Source organism: Phascolarctos cinereus, unplaced genomic scaffold, assembly GCF_003287225.1.
Source record: "Phascolarctos cinereus isolate Bilbo 61053 unplaced genomic scaffold, phaCin_HiC Scaffold_4;HRSCAF=312, whole genome shotgun sequence".
Taxonomy (NCBI): Eukaryota; Metazoa; Chordata; class Mammalia; order Diprotodontia; family Phascolarctidae; genus Phascolarctos; species Phascolarctos cinereus.
Window position 1 is genome coordinate 710,995,401 of NW_027555847.1, and position 16,620 is coordinate 711,012,020.

Consider the following 16,620-nt stretch of genomic DNA (forward strand, 5'->3'; position numbering starts at 1 on the left):
GGATTTGTTTTACAGTGTCTTGATTTCTCATAAAGTCACTATCTTCCAATTGCTCTATTCTAATTTGTAAGGAAGTATTTTCTTCATAATCTTTTGGACTTCCTTTTCCATTTGGCCAAATTTCTTTTTAGGGCATTTTTCTCCTCATTGGCTTTTTGGACCTCTTTTGCCATTTGGGTTAGGCTATTTTTTAAGGTGTTATTTTCTTCAGTATTTTTTTGGGTCTCCTTTAGCAAGCTGTTGACTTGTTTTCCATGATTTTCTTGCATCGCTCTCATTTCTCTTCCCAGTTTTTCCTCTACTTCCCTTACTTGTTTATCAAAATCCCTTTTGAGCTCTTCCAAGGCCTGGGACTGATTCATATTTTTCTTGGAGGCTTTGGATGTAGGAGCTTTGACTTTGTTGTCTTCTTCTGGTTGTATATTTTGAACTTCTTTGTCACCAAAGTAAGATAATATAGTCTGACTCTTTTTGCACTGCTTGCTCATGATCCCAGCCAATTACTTGAGTTTAAACTCTTTGTTAAGGTAAGAGTCTGCTTCCAATGTGGAGAATGTACTGTCCCAAGCTTCAGGGGTTATACAGCTGTTTTCAGAGATACTTGTAGGGACCTGTAAATTTTCAGTTCTTCCAAAGGTGGTATGGTAAAGGGCAAGGTGTTTACTCCTTTCCTGTCCTGTGCTCTGGTCTATTAGTGACCACAAGTATTCCTTTCTGTCCTGTAACTGTGAGGAGGGTTTCTTCTACACAGCCACTACAAGCTCTACCACACCAGCACTCCTCCTTACTCTAGGTCCGCCCCTCAGAACTGTGACCCAGATCTAAGCATGGGCAAAGCAAGAGATTCCTGCCTCAGCACTGACAAAGAGATCCCTGCAATCCCCCTCTGACCAGTCACTCGATTTCCCCTCAGTCTGTGGGCTGGAAGCTCAGGATGCAGCCACCGCTCCAGCGCCCATGCTCTGTGCTCTGTGCTCTGGAGCTGGCTCTGACCTAGCTCCTCTCTCACCGCAGAAACAGACTTTTCCCACTGACCTTCTAAGTTGTCTTTGGTGTTTGTGGGTTCAGAGGTCTGGAAACCGCCACAGCTGCCTGAGATTCAGTCCTCTGAGGCCTGCTCCAGGTTCCCTGCTGCCTGCATGCCCAAGTTGCACTGCGCTCCTCTTTCTGCCCGGCACGTTGTCTTGGGCTGGAAATTTGTTTCACTCTGTCTTTTTGTGGGTTCTGCTGCTTTAAAATTTGCTTAGAGCCATTTTTTATAGGTATTTGGAGGGGTTTGGAGGAGAGCTCAAGCAAGTCACTGCTTTCACTCCGCCATCTTGGCTCTGCCCCCCCATGATTATTCTGAACAAAGATTTAGAATTGGAAGGGTCCCTAGAGATCTAATCTAACCCTCTCATTTTAAAGATGGAGAAACTGGGCCTTGGAAAAGGGAAGTGACTCACCCAAGGACACATGCTCATAAGTGGTTTGCATTCATGTGTCTCCTGACTTCTAAGACCTTTTTCAACCAGCACGTATTCAAGTTGTGCCTTGAAGAATGGATGAGATTTAATAATAATCATATTAATTAATTAATAATGTATATAGTAGTTTAAGGTTTGAAAAGCCTAAGATTTAATTTGATTTGGTCCTCACAACAACCCTAGGAAGTAGGTGCTATTATTATCCCCATTTTACAGATGGAGAAACTGAGGCAGAAGCAGTTAAAGTGACTTGCCCAGGTATCTGAGGCAGCTGTGAGTTTTGGCCTAAACAGCAACATTATGTGATGATTAACTATGATAGACTTAGTTCTTCTCAGCCATACAATAATCCAAGATAGTTCCAAAAGACTCACAATGGAAAATGCTAACCACATCCAGAGAAAGAACTATGGAGTCTGAATGCAGATCAAAGCATACTGTTTTCTCGTTTTTTTCCTTTCTCATGGTTTCTCCATGTGGTTCTGATTCTCCTTTCACAACACAACTAATGTGGAAATATGTTTAACATGATTGTATATATATAACCTATATCAGACTGCTTGCTATCTTGGGGAAGGGCTGAAGGGAAGGAAGGGAGAGAGAAAAATTTGAAACTCAAAATTTTATGAAAATGAATGTTGAAAACTATCTTTACGTGTAATTGGGGGGAAATAAAATATTATTAAGGGAAAAAAATAGGAAAAAATGAGTTTTGGCCTAATCTTGCGAAGAACAAGGCCTCTGCTTAACTTCCTAGCCATCTCCTTACCATGATGTCTGCACTCAGGCTATCATCCTCACCTCCCCCCACGGCAATCATAGACTCTGCCTCCATGTTGCCTGGCTCAGAAATAAGTCAATTTTCACCTTATTTTGTCCCTCCCTGTCCATTTCTACACTGTGCCCATCCTACCAAGAGTACTCCCATCCCTCCTTTTCCAGCACCTATGTCTGTGTTGTCTTTCCCCATTAGAGTATAAGCTCCTTGGGGGCAGGGACTTACTAGGTAGTAAGCTCTTAATTAATGTTCCATCTATTCATCCATCCATCCATCCATTTATCTATCAGCCTGTCTGTCTCTCCATCTATCCGTCATATATCCATCCATCTATCCATCTATTTAACTATCTATCCTACTTACTAACTATTTAGCTATCATCTATTTAGCTAGGTAAGTGTGTATGTATGTGTGTACATATATATATGTATGTAGCTATCTAGGTAGCTATGGTTTCTCTTTAACCTTACATGTCTGTTTCTTCCACAAAGAACTTCTCCATGACCCCCTCCCAAGAGACCTACCTATCTGTTTTTTCATGAGAACATAGTGACTTTATAATGGAAAGATAATTAATGAGAGAAGGACAAGCCTTTATTGTCACCATTGGGCACCCCCGCACATATATACAATCACATATTCCAATACAGAAAAGATAAAATATCTGGTTCCTTCTTCCTGCCAACTAAAAGCCCAAGGCATCATTGAAGTCTCCTTGGAGATTATCATAGGAGGACCAACCTACCACCTAGGCCCAGTGGGAAAAAAAAAAAAGAGATTGTCAGCTCCCTGTAAGACTGAGCTACTTGGAGACTTGATAGAATGAAGTAAATAGAGCAGAGGAGGGGGAATAAACATTTTTACTGTCACCAACTCAATTAGACAAACAGTAAGCACCTACTATGTGCAAGGCACCAGTACTACAAAGACAAATTAGTGAAACCATCCTGCCCTCAAGGAGCTTACATTCTATGAGGGGGAAATAATCTGTACGTAAGGAAATATTTGCTGATACATTAATCTCTAGCAGGAGAGAATTGGGGGAGGGAGAGATCACTAATGGGGGATCTGGAGAGGTTTCATGGAGGAGTTGGCACCTGAGATGAGCCTTGAAGGCAGGCAGGTTTCTGACAGGTGGACATGAGGAGGGAGGGTACTCCGGGCATGAAGAAAGGCTTGGCCGAGTTCACAGAGGTAAGAGATAGAGCAGTAAGTTTGGGGAATGGTGGGTGGTCCGGTTTAGTTGGAATATAGCATGAAATGAGGCTGGAAAATTAGGCAGGAATCAGATCATGGAGGGTTTCGAACACTGGGCTCAGGAATCGGCATCTTATTGTAGCCTAGGAGTTTGTCACCTGTGTTTGTATAGGGGACCCTTTGGAAGTCTGGGAAGCCAATGGACCCCTTCATCCTGAGGCCAGGATTTCTGCCACCTCCCCACCCCCTGGACTGAGGTCTCTATTCAACAAAGCTGCCACCTTGCTGGAACATTAAGAAGCATCCTGGCTCAGGCACCTCAGAAGCCATGGAGCTCATCTCCCTCATTTTACAGATGAGGAAAGGAAAGGCCAGAGAAGTTAGTGACTTGACTAAGGTCATATAGGTCATAAGTGGCAGAAATAGGATGTAAACTTAAGTCTTTTGACTTTCAGCCTTTCCAGAGACTCATGAATCCCGTGGATTTGGATGGTCTCTTCTGGCTTATGAGCAAAGGATCACAGCAGTGAGTCAGAAGGGGAGGGCGCTGAGAACCAGCCTTGGAACAACCAGCCTTGTTCCTGCTGTTTGGGGTGTGTGTGTGTGCATTTGTCAGTCAACTAGCCTTTATTAATTAAGCACCTACTATGTGCCAGGCACTGTGCTAAGCTTTGGGGATACAAAGAAAGGCAAAAATCAGTACCTGTTCACAGTCTAATCTGGGAAACAGCATGCAAACAGTTATGTACAAACAAGATAGAGATGGATAGGACAAATGAGATAATTAGGAGGAAAGGCATTAAGGTTATGGGAAGATGGGAAAGGCTTCCTGTACAAGGTGGGATTTTAGCTGGGACTTAAAGGAAGAGAGGAGGTGGGGATAAGAAGCAAGAGCATTCCAGGCATAGGGGAGAAACAATGTAAATGCTCAGTCTAGAGGAGGCCTGTCTTGTTTGAAGAACAGCTAGAGATGTGTGTGTGAGTGTTGAGTGTGTGTAAGTGTGTGTGAGTGTGAATGTGTGTGTGAGTGTGTGTGTGTATGCGTATGAGTGTGTGTGTGTGTGTGTGTGTGTGTGTGTGTGTGATGTTAGTGTGAATGTGCACATGCACACGCAGTCCAGTGTAACCCAGTGCAGCCTGAGTCTGTCTTGTCTCTGTGGCCAGGAGGCGATCTTAGGCTCTTGAAGATGATGCCAGAGGAGAGAAAGCTTAGGCAGATTCTACAAAGGTCTCAGGAGTAGATGGGATGTCCATGTCCAAGGACCAGCCCAGCAAAGTTCAGACTCGCTCATCCCCAAGCCAGCTACAAGGTAGAGTTTTTCAAGTCCAGTTAACTCTCCAAGAACAACTAGTGAGTTATGGAGGGATTGCAATCAGCATTGGAGGAGGGCATATTCTCCTCAGCAGAAGCACAGATGCTTGAAGTATTGGTGTAAATAGAAATGCCTTTAAAAACATGTGGATATTCACAGCGGAGGCATTTTGTCATTTCCTTGCTTATCGTGACCTCCCAAGTTCATAGTGCTCCACTCTTATGGAACTCAGTTCTTTTAGCAAGCTATTTCAGGGAACGCCTCCTCCTCTTCCCCAACCCCTACCAGAGCTTTCCTCGTCCATAGGTCGTGTTTAAGAGCTGGAAGCAACCTTACAGATGTTATCTAGTCCAATTCCTCTCATTTTACACATGAGGAAACCAAGGCCAAAGAAGGGGAAGAGACTTGTTAAAGTCACACAAGAGGTAAGTAGCAGAGTCAGAATTTGAATTCAGATCCTAGAATTCCATCTTTACAACCAGGGAGAATGAGAAGCTTCAGGCAAACTTTCCATATAATTCCTCTCAGCCTCCCTGGGGCCAAGTATTCAGAATTCCCATGCCCATCTCTCCCAGCACAGGGCCCACCTTTGTCTGAACCCTTTCTGGGCATTTGTGTAGAGGCAGGGTAGGTCAGTGAGGATTATGGGAGGAAGCTGTGAAGGGTCAGATCATCCCCATCGCACTCCTCCCCAGGGCCTTGGGTAGGCTTTAGAAGCTGGGTCTTGGCACTCGTGGGGCCCCCATTGGCCATGGGTGGTCCCTCACCCTCATGCAGCAGGGAGGAGATGCAGACCATCTCAGTGGGAGAGTAATCCCGAACCGGGTAAGTGTGGCCCTTCCTGGAGAGGCGGATGGCCAGGACCACAGTGCAGATGAGGAAGATGGTGGCAATGACGGCCAAGATGAGGACGGCCAGCAGACACTGCCTCACTGGGATCTGGTCAGAGAAGAACAGGTGGGCGGTGGTGGCCACAACCACCAGGGCAGTGGTATTGGAGAGTTCAATCTGCCCAGTGGCTACCTCGGGCTTGGGAGGATCTGAATGTGCATGAGATGAGGAAGGCGGGGAGAAAGTGGTAGAAAAATTGTGTAGGGGGTGAACCGTAGTAAAAAAAAGGGCCGAATCATTCAGAGAGGAAGCAGGACTGCTGTGGTTAGGTTTGAGCTCTGCTGGGAGGCTGGTGGGTGCCTCCCTTGTGGTAGCAGAGTCTGTGACCAGCTGCCCCATGGTGGGAGTTATAGTCTCTGCCTTGTCTGTGTCCAAAGCCAGGGTGACCGTGGTTGATGGGTCTGTGGCTGATTTCCCTGTGGCAGAGATAGCCATTGCCTCTGTGCCAACATCGCCTGCAGTGGAGTTATGGATGACCTGCTCTCCTGGACTTGGGGCCTTGGAAGTTGACTCCACCGTGGTAGAGACAACGATTTCTGGTGCATCCGTAACCACTTTTTCCGTTGTGAGGTCATGCGTGGTCTGCTGCCCTGTGGAGGGCAAACCTGAAGTAGGTAGGGGGGGATGCATGGTACTCCTATCCGTGGCTTCTGTAGTCAACTCCTCCGTGGCCAGCTTCCCTTTAGTGCCCTGTGTCGTGGGTTCACTTCTGACCAAGTCCGTGGTGACAGGAGCACTCGTGGACCCCTGCTGTGTTCCTTGTGCCATGACTGTTGGCAACGCAGTTAAATTGTCATAGTCCATCAACTCTGGTGTTGGGGTTTGATAATGTTCATAATCGTCGTCATTGTCCTCAGGGAAACTTCTCTTGACTCGGTCGACTAAGGGCTCTCTGGCCTCTGACGCTTTACCCCATATCCACGGGGCCTTGCTGGCCCCAGTGGGCTGCCCATACCCATGAGGCTGCAGGGTCAGGAGGAAGAGGAAAGCAATCACAGACATGACACCTAGAAGACAAGGAAGAAAAGGATCAGGGCTTCACTAATTCAGTAGCTCAGTTCAATGACCCAAAAAGGGGAGATGGACTCCAAGGCCATTCACTTTGAAATTCTACCAGAATAATAGGCAGCTAGCATTTGCATAATGCTTTAAGGTTTGCAAAGCACTTCACACACATTATTTCATTTTCTCCTTGCTCTAGGAAGCAGGTGCCATTACTATTCCCATTTCACAGATGAAGGAACTGAGGCTTGGGTAACTTTTCCAAGGTCACACTACCAGTAAGTGTCTGAGGCTGGATTTGAACTCAGGTCACCCCAACTCCAAGTCCTATGAACCTATACCTATTCCTGTCCTAGGAACTGAAGAGGAGGCTGAAGAGCTGGGAGGTGGAGAAGAATACTTTTCCTCTCTTCAGGTGTTTGAAGGACCATCATGTGGAAGAGTGAACAGATTTGTTGTGATTGGCCGTGGAGGGCACAACCAGGAAAATGAGGGAAAGTTGCAGAAAGACAGATTTCAGTTTAACTGAGGTAAGAACTTTTCGGAGAGACTGTGAGGAAACAAGGTTGACTGGTGTGGGGTATTGGGAGGGGGCAGTGCAGATTGCTTAGATGATATTTTTTGTTGTTCAGTTGTTTCAGTCACGTCTGATTCTTCATGACCCTGTTTGGGGTTTTCTTGGCAAAGATACTGGAGTGGTTTGCCATTTTCTTCTCCAGTTCATGTTATAGATGAAGAAACTAAGGCAAACAGAGTGAAGTGACTTGCCCAGGGTCACACAGCTACTAAGTATCTGAGGACAGATTTGAACTCAGGTCTTCTTGACTCCAGGCCTGGCGCTCTATGTGTTATGGTGCCACCTAGCTGCCCTAAATGATATTTAATAGAGATAAATATATAAAGTCTTAATGTGGGTTAAAAAAATCACAGCTACAAGGCGGGGGAGGTGAGGCTAGATAGCAGTTTGTGTGAAAAAAAAAAATCGAGAGAATCCCAAGTCTGTTCTGGTAAAGGTAGGACCCACTCTTAAGTCTAATCTGCAGGGAATAGAGCACTGGCCCTAGAGTCAGAAAGACCTGAGTTCAAATCCAGCCTCAGACACTAGCTGTGTGACCCTGGGCAAGTCATTAACCCCATTGCCTCAAAACAAAAAAAGTCTCAGCTGCATTATTACCATTTCCTCCCTCGCTTTCTTAAATCTAGACAATCAACAAAACAACAAGTCAGGCCCCATCTGATGAAACTTAACCGTGGGCTCCCAGCTGGAGATTGCTTGGACACCCCTGGCTTAGTGCACTTCAGGGTCAATACAAGTCAGTGATGTCTTAGGGCCTGAAGAAAACTAATGCAATCTCTCAGGCTGCATTAAAAGCCTCCCAGCATCCAGGGGTGAGGATGGTGTCCCACTGTGCTCTATGCTGATCACATCACCTGGATAAGGCTATGGCCCATTGTATTTACAACGCTAACCTATCAGAGGAAGATGGCCAGGCCTGGGAAGAGACTAAGAGCTTGCCATACAAGACGTAGTTAAAGGACCCAGACCCCTGATCAATGCAATGGGCAACCAGGACTGGAGAGGCCCAAGGGTGGAGCGTGTTACCCATGTCTGAGAGAGAGAAGAGGGACTCCAAGTGGAATGAAGCAGACTTTTTTGGACGAGGCCAATGCTGGGTTTGGCTTGACTACCTATATTTGTGTGAATGATTTTTTCTTTTTCTTTTCCAATGGAAGGAGGGGAGGGGAAAATAAAGAGGACAACTAGCAATAACGTTGGCAAAGAATAAAATATGGGACAAGAAAGAAGGTCTCTAAAGCATCTTTAAAAAAATGTCCTTAAATGAACAGAAGGAGACACAGACAAGCAGGACAGCTTTGAAAGTAATGTGGAAATATATATACATATAATTCCACATTACTTTTTTTTTTTGGGTGAGGAAATTGGGGTTAAGTGATTTGCCCAGAGTCACACAGCTAGTGAGTGCTATGTGTCTGAGGTCACATTTGAACTCAGGTTCTCCTGACTCTAGGGCCGGTGCTCTACCCACTGCACCACCTAGCCGCCCCTCCACATTACTTTCAAAGTGTATGTATACTTATATGTACATATATACTTATAAATATATGTAAAACAAGCAGTATATAATAGAGATTCACAATGTCATATGCAATCTTTTTTTCTGTTCTACTTTGTATATCCAATTCTCTTTTTTCCATATTTAAATGAAGAATAAAATAATATTAATTTTTTTAAAAAAATTAATGGAACAGAGATGTTTTGCCTGAAGAAGTCAGTCAGTCAACAAAAACTTATTAAATACTTACTACATGCCAGGTACCATGCTAAGCTCAACTCTGGGGATATATAGAAAGGCAAAAAAGTCCCTGCCTTCAAGGAGTGTTTATTCTAATGACAGAAAACATGTATAAATAATAAGATACCTCTAAGTTATATACAAGTGGCACAGTGAATAGAGCGCCAGGCCTGGAGTCAGGAATACTCATCTTCCTGAGTTCAAATCCAACCTCAGACACTTACCAGCTATGTGGCCCTGGGCAAGTCACTTAACCTGATATGCCTCAGTTTCCTCATCTGTAAAATTAACTGGAGAAGGAAACGGCAAACCACGTCGGTATCCCTACCAGGAAAACCCGAAACTGGGTCAGCATGCAAATCCTGGGATCGTTTTAAAGCACCATTTCAATCCTAAGATGCCATCATTCATGAAGCAAAGTTGGCGATAAAAGGCAGCTCTGGTACTTGCTGGCCTACTTCAAGTTCCTCATACCGAAACTAACATCCCTTGCCTACACACTTACATCTATGCCTGGATGCATTCCATCTTTATCTTTGCTTAATAGAATCCCAAACTTCCTTTACGGCTCAGTTCAAGTGACTTAGGATCACAGATCTTGAGAGAAGGGGCATCAGAGGTCATGGGGAAAGGTGGGGGGACCAGCTCCCTTCATTTTACATGTGAGGAACCTGGGGTTCTTGTCTGGATCCACACAAGTAGTAAGTGGTAGCATCTACATTTGAACCCAGATCCTTGGACTCCAAAGCCAGCCTTGATTCCATTAGTGTTATTACTATTATTATTGGGGAAGCAGGACAAAGTTCTAGAAGGCCCCGGGGAAAGCAACCTCTCAGGATACATGGACGAGCCTCTCTGTTTTCTTCTCGTTAGCTCCAGCCTGAGTGGAACAGTGAGAGGGTCTGGGTTCAAATCTCAGTCCTGCTGATCGCTACCTGTGTAACCTTGAGAAAGTCTTTCTCCCTCTCTGGGCCTCAGTTTCTTCCTCTGTAAAATGAGGAGGTTGAGCTAGATGGCATCTAGGGTCCCTTCCAACCCCAGATCTATGATCCTGTGAGCCTCTCCAGTCGGGTGCAGGCCAGTGCTGGCCACGTTGACTTTCTAAATCTGCTCTCCCTGGCCCTGCAGAAGAGAACTATGTCCAGGAGGCCCTCACCCTAACAACATGTCTCCCTGGCAGCAGAGGCACAGTGAGAAGGAGCTGACCAGAAATCGGGCCTAGGGTGGAGCTAGGGGCCAGTTACAGGAAGATTGAGTTCAAAACCACTTCCTGGAAACTGGAGGATGTCACAGGGCACTAGAGCACCCATTGTTTCTCTGGAGGTGTTGTGGCATCTTCACTGAAGCTGAACATCTTGGTCTGGGGAAGAGGCTCCCATGAGACTTCCCTCCTGATTAGAGGAGAGGTCGATGGACAGGCCAATGCCTAGTAGGAGACTGAGGCTTGAAATAGGATGGATTCTCCATCTCCACCTTCCCTCTCTTCCTCTCTCCCCTCCCCACATCTCCCATATTCAGGGGCATTCAACCTGATACATGGAGAGTTCAATAATTGGGCACCCACAATTCCCTGATAATACTTCATTTCCCCAGGGAGCAACTTAAGGAGATGGACAGAAAGCTCTGTTCTGGGAGTGAGCCACCATGGCCAAGATAATCACTGATGGTCAGAGAGAGCGGGGCTCTAGAACATAGAATGTCAGAACTGTCTATCCATCCAACCAACTCACTATCTTTCTATATCCCTCCTCCCTCTTGAGGCTAAACTCCTTGAGAAGGTGGCCTACAATTAATGCCTCTACTTCCCTCCTTTCCACTTTTTTCTTAACTGTCATCATTCAACAGAAACTGCTCTCTCCAAAGTTACCGGAATCTAATGACCATTTCTTAATCTTCCTCCTTCTTTACTTCTCTGAAGCCTTTGATGCTGTCAATTACCCTCTTTTAGGTTTCCTTGATACTATCGTCTCTTGGTTTTCCTCCTACCTATCTGGCCACTCCTTTTTAATCTTTGTTGCAGGATCTTTAATCTTTAATCTTCATCCAGGAAATGCCCACTAATTCTGTCCTGGGCACTCTCCTCCTCTCCCTCTATACTATTTCACTTGGTGATCTCGGTGGATTCAATTATCGTACCTATGTCCATGTATCTCAGATACATGTATCCAGCCTCTCTCCTTACCTTCAGTCTCATATCTCCAATTGCTTATTGGGCATCTCAAACTGGATGTCCCACAGGCATCTTAAACTCAACATGTTCAAAACTGAACTCATTATCTTTCCACCCAAATGCTCCCTCTTCTTAACTTCCCTATTATTGTCTAGGACAACATCATCCTCCCAGTCCCTCAGGCTCAAAACCTAAGTGTCGTCATCAGCTTCTCTCTCTCACCCTCCATAACCAAGTTGTTGCCAAGGCCTCTCAATTTCAGCTCTGCAGCATCTGTTGTCCATTTCACCTTTGGAACATCTCTGGTCAATTTCACCTCTGCAGCATCTCTCCTCCATTTCTCTTTCACAACATCTCTGGTCAATTTCAGCTCTGCAGCATCTCTGCTTGATTTCCAGCATCTCTCAAATATGCTCCCTTGTCTCCTCAGGCACTGCCCCCACCCTGGTGCCTCATACCTGGACCATTGCAATAGTTCCTGGAGGGGTTTGGGAGGGGTCTGCCTGCCTCCGGTCTCTCCCCACTCCAATCTATCCTCTACTCTGATGCCAAATTAATTTTCCTAAAACACAGTTCTGACCAAACCAGTCCTCTACTTGGTAAGCTCCAGCGGCTCCCTATCACCTCCAGAATCAAACATAAAATCCTCTTTGTAGCATTCAAAGTCCCTCATTACCCGCCTATCTTCCATCTTTCTCATCTGCTTACACCTCACTCCCCTGATGTACTGTGAGATCCAGTAACACTGGACAGAACAACGTATTCCTTTCTGTTCCTCAAACAAGACCCTCCATCTCCCATCTTGAATATTCTCTGGTTGTCCCCAGGTCTACACACTCTCCCTCCTCCTCTCTGCCTCCTGGCACATCTGGCTTCCTTCAAAGCTCAGCTAAAACTTCACTTTCTACAGGAAGCCTTTCCTGGCCCTTTCCATCATTTGAGTTTTTGATTTGTTTTTTGTTTTATTTTGTTTTGCTAGACAATGGGGTTAAGTGACTTGCCCAGGATCGCACAGCTAGTTAACCGTCAAATGTCTGAGGCTGGATTTGAATTCAAGTCCTCTTGACTCCAGAGCCAGTGTTGTATACACTGTGCCACATAGCTGCCCCACCTTTCCATCAATTGAATACCTTCCCTCTGGGGATTATCTCCAATCGTCCTGTCTATATATTGTTTGTATATTCTTGCTTACATATTGTCTTCCCCATCAGACTGTGATGAGAGCAGGGACTGTCTTTTATCTTTCTTTGTATCCCTAAGCACTTATCAGGCAACTAGGTGACACAGTGGGCAGTCCCCTGGGTCTGCACTCAGGAAGACCTGAGTTCAAATCTGCCCTCATACTCTTAGTAGCTGTGTGACCCTGGGCAAGTCACTTCACCCTGTTTGCCTCAGTTTCCTCATCCGTAAAATGAGCTGGAGAAGGAAATGGCAAACCACTCCAGGATCTCTGCCAAGAAAACCCCAAATGGGGTCCCGAAGAGTCAGACATGACTGAAGCTACTGAACAACAATGCTGAGCACAATGCCTGGCATCATAGGTGCTTAACAGATACTTGTTAATTGACTGAGTAGTAGGGAACTCTGCAGAAACCACAAAGCTAGAACACAGAGCGCAGAATGCTACAATTTTGGACATAGAAGTTCAGAGAATTCAGACCTAGAAGGAAACTTAGTACATAGAATGTTACAACATTAAACATAAAATGTAATATAGAACATAGATGTCACAGAATATCAGATCTAGGAGGGGCCTTAGATATCCAGTCTCTTATACTATTAAGGAAACAGAAAGGGCATATGACTAGCTAGGTGGTGCCATAGTGCACAGAGCGCTCACTAGACCTGGAGTCCTGAAGAACTGAGTTCAAATTTGACCTCGTGTAGTAGCTGCATGACCCTGGGCACGTTCCTTCACCTCTGTTTGTCTCAGTTTCCTCATCTGTAAAATGGGGATAATAGGAACACCTGCCTCCCAAAGTTGCTGTGAGAATCAGAAATAATATCTGTAAATCACTTTGCAAACCTTAAAACGCTCTATCAATGTCGGCTTATTATTTTATAGCAGGGCCATGGTATATCCCAAAGCCTACTTTATCCCCTCTCCTAAGACAGTGACCCAAGTGAGCCCTCTGTTTTCAACACCCAGGCCCATGAGGGTTGGAAAGGTTAGGGAGTCAGATCAGCCTGTGGTATCAGGAATGGGAGGGTGGAAGTGGGGTCCCCAGCCTCTTTGTACAAGTTCAGCATCATGGAAAGAGCCCTAAAACTAAGAGTAGAGACATGGTTTCATATCTCAGCTCTTGTACCTTCTGGTTGAGCGATTTTACTCTCTCAGAGCCTCAGTTTCCTTATCTTATCCCATCTATAAAATGGGAATAATGATCCTTTCACTCCTCATCCCAAAAGACTGTTGGAAGGAAAATATTTTGTCAGCCTTAAAAACCTAGATGAATATGAATCATTAGAATGGCGCTTTCCAATTTGTCTCTCCCTGGGCCTGATTGGCCAGTCTAGGACCTACAAAGCGCTAAGGAGAGAGAGCAGAAGAGAGACACTCAGACAAGTCTCTGCAGATAGGATTGCAGAAATCATCTCACCCAACCTAGCCCCTCTCTTCATTTCACAGATAAGGAAACTGAGGCCCAGAGATGTGAAGTGACTTCTCCAAGGTATCGTAAGTTGTACCTGACACAGTTGGGATTCAAACCCTGACTCTAAATCCAGAGCTTTTTTCACTGCCTGATGCTAGCTCCCCACATACAATCTGGACAGTGTAAGGAGGCATGTGGGCAAATGAGAGCATGGCCAGGAACAGGAAACAAGAGAAAAGGGTTTGTTGGAGGTCCCAACCTACCACCCCAATCACCCTTGGTCCCCTAGCATCCTCTAGGAAGCAACTTCTGTACCTCAGTTTCCTTATCTGCAAAATGAAGGGGATGGACTGAATGACTGGACTAGCTCTAAATCTATGATACCGATAGCATACCCTGCCCCCCTCCCAGCTGCTGGTGCGTCCCCCTCCTCCCAATTACTTGATATTCATTATGTTTATCATTTACATCATTTGCATCCTTTACATTAGGATATAAGCTCATTAAGGGCAGGGCATACTGCATGTTTGTCTTGGTATCTCTGGCGCCTAGAGTCAGAGCTAGGTGCAGAAGAAATGCTTGTTGGTGAATTGGTTCATTGATTGATGCGTGGGTTAAAGGATCCTTTTGTCGGTCCTGGTGCCTGGCATCTAAATGTGACTGAGAAAATGGGCTTGGATTTATTCTGGGTCTTGAGGATCCCCCAGTCCTGGGATGATGGAGCAGGTTAGGATGGAGTGAACTGTGGCTGCCTAGCCCAGGCCCGAGCTTTCTTCTCATGAGTGCGTGGATCCCCAGACACCCATCCCCATCCCCAAGGGGACCTGTGAGGGTTTCAGCCTGCCACCGGTGCCAGACTGTGACTTCAAGCGAAAACTAGAAGCTTTCTAGAAGTCAAATCATCCAGGTAGCACAGCCTCTTCCAGTGTCTGTGGGTTTCAATCACCCCTGATCGACCTGGCCTGCAGTCAAGCATACTAGGCAGAGAGAGAGAGAGGCTGGTGATGAAGGGCAAGCTTAAAAATAAGCACTTGCATTGGGCCACCTGGCAATATCTTGGGAGGAAGCAAGGGGAGCAGATCCCACCCTTCTTCCCAGGAAGCCATGCCACAGGAGGAGCTCTCAAAGAAAGGGCAGGGCCAGAGTCTCATAGAGGAAGAAAGGGAGTCCACCCACAGGGAGGGTGCAGAGGGCGTTGCCTGGTATACTCACTGAACCTCCCAGCCTATCTCCCAAGGTTTCAGAGTCCATAAACCCAGTTGGGTTGGGCTGTAATGGAATAGAAAATGTCCCAGATGGAAGCAATCTTTGAGGTCCTCTAGAAAAGGGGTTCTTAATTGGGAATCATTGGTTAATTTTAAGGGGTCCATGAATTTTGATGGGGAAAAAAATCCGTCTTTATTTCACTAGAATTGGTTTTCTTTGTCAACTTACGTTTCATGCATTTGAAAACACAATTCTGAGAAGGGCTCCCTAGGTTTCACCTGAACCCAAAAGGTTAAGGACACTTGATCTGGTCCAGGCCCACCATTTGACTCGGGGAGCAAGAGACAGGAGACTTACAGAAGAAGGAGTGGGTTGCTGAAGTCTCACTACTAGGAAGGAGCAGAACTCAACCTATCGGGCATTCTACCAATTTTGAAGACTTGGAGGAAGCCCAGAGTAGGATAGACCAGTCACACATGAAGGCAGGGTAGAGACCAGACCTGTGATTTCACAGGTACAGGGAACTCCTTCTGCCAATGCAGGTTTCTCTGCAGTTTATAATGCTAGAGTTTTGCCTGAGGCGTCGAGAAATTCAGTGACTTACTCAGGAGGCTCACCCCAGAGGATTGTAAACTCTGAGTTCCTGGTTTGGAGGCCAGTGTGCTATCCACTATAGCATAAAGCAGTAGTCTGTAATCTCCCCACAGTGAGACTTCTCTCACCAAGTCCAGTGTTCTGCCCATTAGCTCACCCTGCCTCCTGCTCCAGGAGATGTCTTTGTACAGACACTAACTCAGTACGAATATTCACCACACCCTCTCTGTCATCATAGCAAGTCCAAGGTCACCTGGTCCCAAAGAACCCAGTGGACCCTGCTGAGGTTTGCTGAGCCTTGGGGATGCTTGCCTGCAGCGTGGAGGCCCATGGTAGCCTCCCCTCCCCTCCACACACACAGCCCAGCTTACCCTCTTCAGCAGACTGTGGAAGGAGAAACCAGTGGGGTGGCTCTGGACCTCAGACCAGGAAAGACTGCCCACTACCCGCTTCACTGCTGTGGTGACATCCTATCCTCATGCAGGGAACCATGAGGATGAGGGCCCACGGAAGGATCGGTGGCACTACCTGCCTGGGTCTTTGCTCTCCAGCACTGCGCAAAAGGAGGAAGCATGGCTGTGGTTAAGGCCATGTGACAGCACCCTCCCATCCCCTTCTTGTTTATCAGACCCTTTGTGGCATAGCTGAGCAAGACTTGGAAGGGAAGCGAGAAGAGGGGGCGAGGGGTGGAGCAGTGGCAAAGACTCCGGGTTTGGAAACACCTTGTATGGTTCACCAGCCGAGCTTCCATTTAAGTGGGCCAGCTTAGAACCCCCAGGGACACTGGGGGCTGGGACTTGCCTGGTACCAGCCTTCTGAGGAGCCCAATGATGGAGCAGGGAGAAAGAACCCCATTGGCAAAAGAGCTACACCCCAGTACTATCTCAAAGGGAAGGAGGAATCAGATAAGAAATAGGGTCAAGTTCTCTATTTCAGCTTATGAGAATGAAAATCAAACCCAGAATCTTTTTTGAGGTTATGCAAGAGCAAGGCAAGATAGAGAATTTTTTAAAAGCTTTTTATATATTTATTAAAATTAATCTTTTAAAAAGTATCTACTCTATTAATATTCAAGGCCTAATGATTAAATATAG

General features: G+C 46.0%; 1 protein-coding gene across 1 annotated transcript; it reads right to left on the reverse strand.

Annotated features, from left to right (window-relative positions):
* Positions 1 to 2,816: 2,816 nt before the first annotated feature.
* On the reverse strand, positions 2,817 to 16,103 carry SELPLG (selectin P ligand). The gene is made up of 2 exons (XM_021007999.2): positions 15,898 to 16,103; positions 2,817 to 6,652 (listed from the first exon to the last, which is right to left on the reverse strand). Exon 2 carries the CDS (start codon positions 6,645 to 6,647, stop codon positions 5,397 to 5,399), a length of 1,251 nt encoding a protein of 416 aa, XP_020863658.1. The 5' UTR covers positions 6,648 to 6,652; positions 15,898 to 16,103; the 3' UTR covers positions 2,817 to 5,396.
* Between the last annotated feature and the right edge of the window lie 517 nt (positions 16,104 to 16,620).

Coding starts and splice junctions, on each gene's coding strand:
- SELPLG (XM_021007999.2), bottom strand. CDS start 6,647: ATGTCTGTGATTGCTTTCCTCTTCCTCCTGACCCTGCAGCCTCATGGG.